We start from the raw sequence: 8,188 nt of genomic DNA on the forward strand, positions 1-8,188 counted from the left end.
CGGTCACATGAATACAACCACTTGAAATCTGGTCCTGATCACAAATTGCAGGCTCCACTCCTCCTCCCCCAACTAGAAGGAAGGTTGTCACATTATACACACAACAAAAAAAACAAGTAATATTTACGGGCTTACCAATTTTCTGCTTTGACCTTTAGGAGACGTGTCGCAACATGTGTTAATTACCTAAAAACGATTTAGAATTGTTATATACACAATTGAGGGTTGAAGTCTTAACTGTGATTCATTCAAACAAGAAAATCATTTGGGCTTTTAGACTTTTTCCTTTCAAACACACCTAAACTGATCAAAACTTCCACAAGTTCGTCATTGTGCACCATAAAGACGATTTGTTTTGAACCCTTTACTATTATTATTATTATTATTATTATTTCTCCTCAAGATTGACGGGAAAAGTCTCATCACACTGCACAAAGAAATCTTTGTCCTATGAACGAAAGTTACAGTAATATCCTTCTACCAAGGGATTAAGGACAAGATCGGTGGCAGCAGCGGAAGAACACGAAACAACCCACTAATCGAGAGAGGTCCTCCAGATTCCAAAGGATACATGTGGTATTTGTCCAGTAACTAAGAAACAAGGGAACTGATACAGAAATAACAATAGTAAAACCCAGCAAAGTACAAAAGAAGCGGATCACTACCAGAGTTCTGTACATGTCTAGGATTTTAATCCACCAAAAAATAAATATATCAACGCTACCCACAACTCAAACTTTTCTTTACAGATTTCAATGTGGAAATTATTGTTTTTTACTCATGAACGCACTTATTTAGGACAAGAAAGAATTCAATTACCTACCTAAAAATTTGTCAGAAAAGAAAGAAACTTACTCGCACTTCTTTTTCTCACTGGTTCTTCCACGCATAGATGAAGAGAGAGAAGACTGCCTCCGGTTCTTCTTGGCTCAATTTGTTAAGAATGCAAGCAGTGGAACTGGAAGATGAAGGGGAAGATGTGGAGATCCACGATTTGGCGTGATGGTTGTCTCTCGTCCTGAACATGAAGACTGCGTGGCCAGATGAAGGATTGAAGAACCAGTCGTGCACGTCCCACAGCATGTCAACATGTAAGCCATCAACGACTATGGTCTGGTTGCCCCTGAATTTCCACAACAACCTCTTGACATGAACCACCATCTTCTTATCGATCCGAACGGACAGCCTCGGCTCCCGGAGCTCGTCGTTCTGATCCCTGCACTCGATGACGATGTCGTGGGTGCGGCCGCACCCCGTGAACTGAGCCTTGGTCGCGTACAGGCTCTTGCCGGACACATGCTCCTTGCGGGATACCAACACGGATTCGGGAAGCGGACCCACCGAATTGGTCCGGATGCGTGCTTCCTCCGGCATGTCGCCGAGCAGGAGCAGCAGCCGGCGGTCCGAGACGACCGCGACGAAGAAGCCCTTGAGGGGTTCGGGCCCGGGTCCGTACTTAGCCGAGAAGAGGTCCCAGTGGACCTCGATGGTTGAGAAGGACCCAGTTTCAAAGGTCTTCGACCCTCTCTTCTTCCAGAAGAACCATGATTTCATGTCAATCTTACACGCACACTGCCGAGACGAGGGGTCGTCATCGAGATTGACGCTGAGGCCTTGACCCATCAGGTTCTTGCACCAGCTGACCGTTACCAGTCGCGATTGGCCGCATATCTCTGTCACGTAGAAGTAAGTCACCATGTTTTGGATGGAAGGGGAGGAGGTGTGAGGGGAGCATGAGACCTCTGAGATTTGGACCGCATTCTCGCCGAAGCAGGCAACAAAATCTCGCATCTTTTATGCGGGCAAGAAGAGATGGGGTTGTGGGTATGCTTGTTGTCGGGTATCCCTGCAAGGTTTCAGAGGCACCCCACATAGAAAATCAATGGGAGAATCTGAGAGAGATGGGAGATTCACTTTGACATATTTTCCTATTCCGTATGAAATATGAGAAGGGGAAGCATTATTGCCTCTTTCTATTTCCTGGTAGACGTTGGGATCTGATAAGAATTAGGGAAGGAAGGTGGACGCTGTGGGATTTGGGTCATTGACAATTTTTCATATTTCTGAGGCAGAAAGAAAGATACCAGACCTAAAGACAGGGATGAGGTTGAGGGAAGTGGGGTGGGGCCTACGATTAAAAACTACCCTGTAGAGAGGGTGGTGTATGTTCGCCCCGATGATTCACTGAATTTCACGTATGTGTTCGGGGCTTTGAATGAGCACCACCTATACAAGCACATGGGGCTCGTATTCCGGTGAATGTTGACATAACTTTGCATCAGACTCTGGTGTTGTTGCAAAGACTTAAGTACCCTTTCTTGCTATTCTTCTCGTAAAGTGATGGTTTGAGAAAATGACAAAAATGTCCTTCATTCAAAAAAGAAAAAACAAACAGTTCAAAAAAAGGATAAACATGTCCTCCATCCAGAAAGTCGAGGATGATGTTGACTCTTCAAAGTCTTCTTCTTCTTTCTTCGTTCAAAAAAAGGACAAACATGTCTTCTATCTAGAAAGTCGAGGCTGATATTGACTCTTCAAAGTCTTCTTCTTCTTTCTCCGTTCAAAAAAAGGACAAACATGTCATCCATCCAAAAAGTCGAGGATGATGTTGACTCTTCAAAGTCTTCTTTTTTCTCTGTAAAACACTGTAAAACCCTCTCTCTCTCTAGAGAAGAAATCAAGAGAGGCAAAAAGTTCTCCCTAGAGAAGGCCATGAACATCAACCCTCTCACTCTCTCTCCCTTCTGTCTCTACTTCTGTGCACATCCAACAGACAATCCTATATTGCTTCATCAAACACCGACTGACCTGCACACTGATTGTAGCATCGTTCAACTTGAAGAGTTGTGGAGTCTGATTCAGAGTTTTTGCTCTTACAGGAGAAGGGTTTGGGGGCTCCTCCCAGCGTGGGTAGCATCGTTCAACTTGATTCGTTGTGGAGCCTGATTTAGAGTTTTTGCCCTTACAGGAGGGGGGTCTGGGGGCTCCCCCCCGGCGTGGATCCCGATTTGTACTGTTATCGGGTTTTTCTACAACGATTTGTAGTATTTTCAGGTCTCCAACGAGCCCACAACAATTTATAGTGTTATCCGACTTTTCAACAGCGATTTATAGTGTTATCAGGCTTTCCTACAGCGATTTGTAGTATTTTCGGGTCTTTAACGAGCCCCACAACGATTTGTAGTGTTATCCGACTTTTCAACAACGATTTGTAGTATTTTTGGGTCTCCAACGAGCCCCAAAACGATTTACAGTGTTATCCGGCTTTTCAACAGCGATTTGTAGTGTTATCGAGCCTTTCTACAGCGATTTGTAGTATTTTCGGGTCTTCAACGAGCTCCACAATGATTTATAGTGTTATCCGGCTTTTCAACAGCGATTTGTAGTGTATTCCGCAAATCGCTATAGTGATTTATAGTGTTTTTGAATCTCACTATAGCGATTTATAGTGTCTTCCGCAAATCGCTATAGCGATTTATAGTGTTTTTGAATCTCACCATAGCGATTTGTAATGTCTTCCGCAAATCGCTATAGCGATTTATAGTGTTATTCAGTAAGCAAATCGCTATAGCGATTTATAGTATTTTTGAATCTCACTATAGCGATTTGTAGTGTCTTCCGCAAATCGCTATAACGATTTATAGTATTTTTGAATCTCACTATAGCGATTTGTAGTATCTTCCGCAAATCGCTATAGCGATTTATAGTATTATTCAGTAAGCAAATCGCTGTAAATCGCTACCCGAATTAGGACCAACTTGTCAGGGTCATATCTCCTTAACCAGAGGTCATATTCCAAATCCGTAAAAAATGGTGTCTTCGTTATTGAGTCTAGTTTATTCTTGTAAATTTTAAGTAATTTTTATTGTAATTTTATTCCCCATTTTAACAAAAAACCAGACCCTTATTATTTTGTGTTATTTGAGTTGCACAACACCATTCTCGCTTGACATCCACATCTTAATTCTGGCATGCTCCCTGTTGGATTTTTCATTGATTTCTTCCAACCTTGCTTGGAACAAACATATGTCTTTCTCACCACGACACCCTGTGCATTTTTTGACCACGACACCCGGGACCCGTATCGGGGGGGAGCCCCCGGACCCCCCTCCTGTAAGGGCAAAAACTCTAAATCAGGTTCCATAACGAATCAAGTTGAACGATGCTACCCACACTAGGAGGAGCCCCCAAAACCTTCTCCTGTAAAAGCAAAAACTCTGAATCAGGCTCCACAACGAATCAAGTTGAACGATGTTATCCACGTTGGGAGGAGCCCCCAAACCCTCCTCCTATAAGGGTAAAAACTCTGAATCAGACTCCACAACTCATCAAGTTGAATGATGATACCCACACTGGGAGGAGCCCTCAGACCCCCCTTCTGTAAGGGTAAAAACTCTTCAAGTTGAATGATGCTACCCACGCTGGGAGGAACCCTCAGACCCCCCTTTTTCTGTAAGGGTAAAAACTTTGAATCAGACACCACAACTCTTCAAGTTGAATGATGCTACCCACGTTGGGAGGAGCCCCCAGACCCCTCTCCTGTAAGGGTAAAAACTCTGAATCAGGATCTACAACTCATTTAGTTGAATGATGCTACCCACGCTGGGATGAGCCCCCAAACCCTCCTCCTGTAAGGGTAAAAACTCTGAATCAGGCTCCACAACAGTCAATGTGTAGGTCAGCCGATGCTTGATGGAGCAATATAAGATCTTCTGTTGGATGTGCATAGAAACAGAAATAGAAGGGAGAGAGGGAGTGAGAGGGTTGATGTTCATGGCCTCCTCTAGAGAAGATTTCTTTCTCAGATAATCCTGCAGTGCAGAGACTAGGTCTTAAATAATCATCTTCGGGGCACTTAAGTCTTTACAACCACTCTTTTTTCAAGAATCGTCATTTTTTTTTGCACCAATGGAGGAGAGGGTACTTAAGTCTTTGCAATCACATCAAACTCCAACACTAATTAATGCTGACAAACATGGAGATACGAGATGCACATGCTTACATACGTGGTGTTCTTTGGGACCCCCGAACATGAGATGTAGCTAACTGCCCTGTTCGAGGGGGGGGGGACATATAACCTGCTTCACCTGTAGAGACCCACCAACCCCAACCCAACAAGGCTACAAGTTCCATTTCACTTATATAAACTAAAAAGGGAGGGAACACTGCAGGAATGAGTCATCAGTCTTCAACTTGTTAAAAAAAGAAAGGAAAAATGGCTCTCCTGCAGAGTATGTGGGTGAAAACCTACAATGTGAGATGAGGAAGGAATGATTCCTCTGTCCTTTTGTTAAAAGTTGAATGGCTAAATCTTGAGAATGCGTGGCAGTGTGATCGAGAATCCGAATTTTCTCACTGTTATATTAAATAAAGGGAATGATCACAAGTCTGGTTTGACGGCTACTTAACATTAATGGACCCTACGTGGTCCCCCTCTGTTTCCCTTTTGCCCCTAAATTATTCATAAATGTCTTTTATTTAACGGTTACAACTTTCTTTCGAAGGACCAACAGTGGTGGGGGTAAATAAATTGATGAGACCCACAGTTGGGCTCTTTCCTATTTGATAGTGAAATTGCTTTTGGAGGCATGCCTGAGGTCCCAACCATAGACAGAGAGCATCCCCACCTCCATCTTACCAGTTTTGGCTTCTCATGTCTAGGCCCAAGTTCAAAATCACTTTCTCCGTTTTCCATTATCAAATAGTCAATTGATCGAGTCCAGCGTTTGCCCCCCAATCAGTTTGATCCATCATCGGGCCACAGGGGTTAACTAGGGACTCGATAACCTTCAACTGTGTCCAACTCCACCGAGTTCGAGGTTGTGTTGGAGAAAAAGATCAAGCAAAAGCGTTTTAAATGTATATGTCTTTAACCTGCTGCAACCAATTAATGAAGGTGCAACCAATTAATAATTGTTAAAGTACTTTCTTTGTGTCCATGAAGGTGCAACCTCCCAACCACCAACTACGAATCTAATTCGTGCTTTGAAAATAGAAGCTAAAAACTTGAATTGTCTTTATTTTAATAAGGTCAAAGCCCATTAGAATCACATTTTTTATTAAGATAAACGATCGATGTCCTTTAGTAATTAGCTTAATCTTACGAGTGTATGACATGCATGTGTACGCTGTGCACGTGTCATGTTTTGTAATAATAGAGCTTGGTTAGACTCTTTCAGCCACAAACACCACCATTGTAGCAATATAATTTTAAGTCACTCATAAAAGTCTAACTTGGTCCTTTAAAAAAGTCAAACTAATGTCATAATTGTTCAAAAATTATAAGAAAGAATATTCTATGTTTTTTTAAAAATCAAACTTAGGTCACCAATAAAAGTCAAACACAAGACCATAGTTGTTTTACAGGAGAAAAATATAAAGAAAAAACAATTGTAACTTAGATACAAATATGAATATTATTTTAGGTATGTATTATGGATCAAGTAGACCCTAATCCAAACTCCCAATTGGCAAGGACAGTGGGTCTAGTGGAGCCCACCCAAGAGGTGTCCCTTTACTTTTGGCCAGACTAGAAGGGCTTGAAATGGTGGATCATAAGGGTGCTAAGAATAAAAAAAGAAGAGACAAGAGGTTGGTCTTTTTCTGAACTTTATCATTTCAGAAATAACCTAGTCAACTTGGAGTCCAAGGACTTGTGAGAGCCTCTTATGCTTATATAAAAGTCTTTTATTTTCCTTGTTGAGCATGAATAACAAATTAAAGTTATCTCTTTATCTCATGTCTTCATCTTTCTCTAATTCTAGTCTTTGTCTTTCTCCCTCTATTTCTCTACTTATGTCTCTCTATCTCTAAATATTGTCCTCTACTCTTTTTTTCTCTTTGGTTACTTGACCTTTGATAGGTCATGTGAAGCTTTGATTGGATCTTTTGGTACTGCCCAAGGTCCAACTAAGTCTACGTGTCATCACGCTCGAAGTGCCGGTGTAATCCAACTATCTCCAACCTTCCCTTTCTAGAAACAACATTTTTGTTGTGATTTTTAGAAAATTACTTAACTTAAAAATAATGTATATCATAACTTGTAGCGAGTCTAGACCTGTAAAATTAACTCCAGATATACCTATGTGTTTTTAACCTACCCTCCAAAAATTGGATCATAATTCTTTTTCATTAAGGAGAATTAAATGCAACACTAGAACTTGTTTTACCAAAAACTCAATCTAGAAACAAACTTGTTTCAAATCCGTGTCATGACTTAGTCAAATTTTAATTTCCAATCTAGGCCAACCTAGACCTCTAAATTTTAACTAGATCTTCTCTAGTCTGTCCCTAGTATAACCCTTTTCTTTTTTTTTTGATTTTTTATTTTGAGAGAAATAATTCTCTTTTAGAGTCTGTCAAAAACTAAACAGAATTCAGTTCCCAAATAAACAGAAGACTCCCCATAATTTTATATTTGCAGCCCCGAATCCCCTAAACCTAAGATTTTAGCCCAAAATTTTCTGGCATGCCTTAAGTCTTCTCCTATTTTTATAGCATTTATCGTATTGTATTTTGGGAGAACTTGATTTTTCTTTGAACCTTGTTTGAACCATACCCGAATCTGTTAACAACCTTGACCTTTGACTTGACCAAACATAACTGAAGCATATCTAAATCCAAAAAACTAAACCTAAGCCCAGTAGAACACATCAATGCCAAATCAACAAGGTGTAGTTTTGGTATTTTAGGTCCCCGATGTGAGTAGGGTCTTAGCTAAGGCTAAGAACAATTTTAGGGATTGTGTAGCAGGTCTAGAGAGGTCCTAAAGGGTCTACACATTTAGATATGGTTAGGGCATGTGCAGAAGATTTGAAAAGACAAAATAGCCTACATAACGAGACTGTGTTGCTTCTTCGAGTGCAATCTTAGTCTAGATGACTTAGGTGGCTTTAGGAGTTGGTCTTAAGCTATGATATGGGTCCAAAGAGTGTATAAATACTTGAAAAAAATCTAGGAGGATGATTGGTCAGCATAACTATAGCTAACAAGGCTTCAATGTTAGCTTTCGTAGGTAAGGAGTTATTTTGTTGCAAGACAAGGGTACAAGAAGGGCTTGGGCCCTTGAAATGGATGAAGGAACAACCTAAGGAGGCATGACCTCACATGAATCACAGAGAGAAGAGGGAGAAATATGAGAGAGGAGAGAGAGGAACAAGGTACGAGAGAGATGTCTAGAGAGAGGGAG

General features: G+C 41.2%; 1 protein-coding gene across 1 annotated transcript; it reads right to left on the reverse strand.

Annotated features, from left to right (window-relative positions):
- Positions 1-467: 467 nt before the first annotated feature.
- On the reverse strand, positions 468-2,072 carry LOC149816890 (uncharacterized). Its single transcript, XM_089987841.1, has one exon. It carries the CDS (start codon positions 1,789-1,791, stop codon positions 871-873), a length of 921 nt encoding a protein of 306 aa, XP_089843967.1. The 5' UTR covers positions 1,792-2,072; the 3' UTR covers positions 468-870.
- Positions 2,073-8,188: the final 6,116 nt, after the last annotated feature.

The sequence above is a fragment of the Nuphar pumila genome, chromosome 14, assembly GCF_984573655.1.
Source record: "Nuphar pumila chromosome 14, dmNupPumi1.hap1.1, whole genome shotgun sequence".
In the NCBI taxonomy this organism is placed as follows: Eukaryota; Viridiplantae; Streptophyta; class Magnoliopsida; order Nymphaeales; family Nymphaeaceae; genus Nuphar; species Nuphar pumila.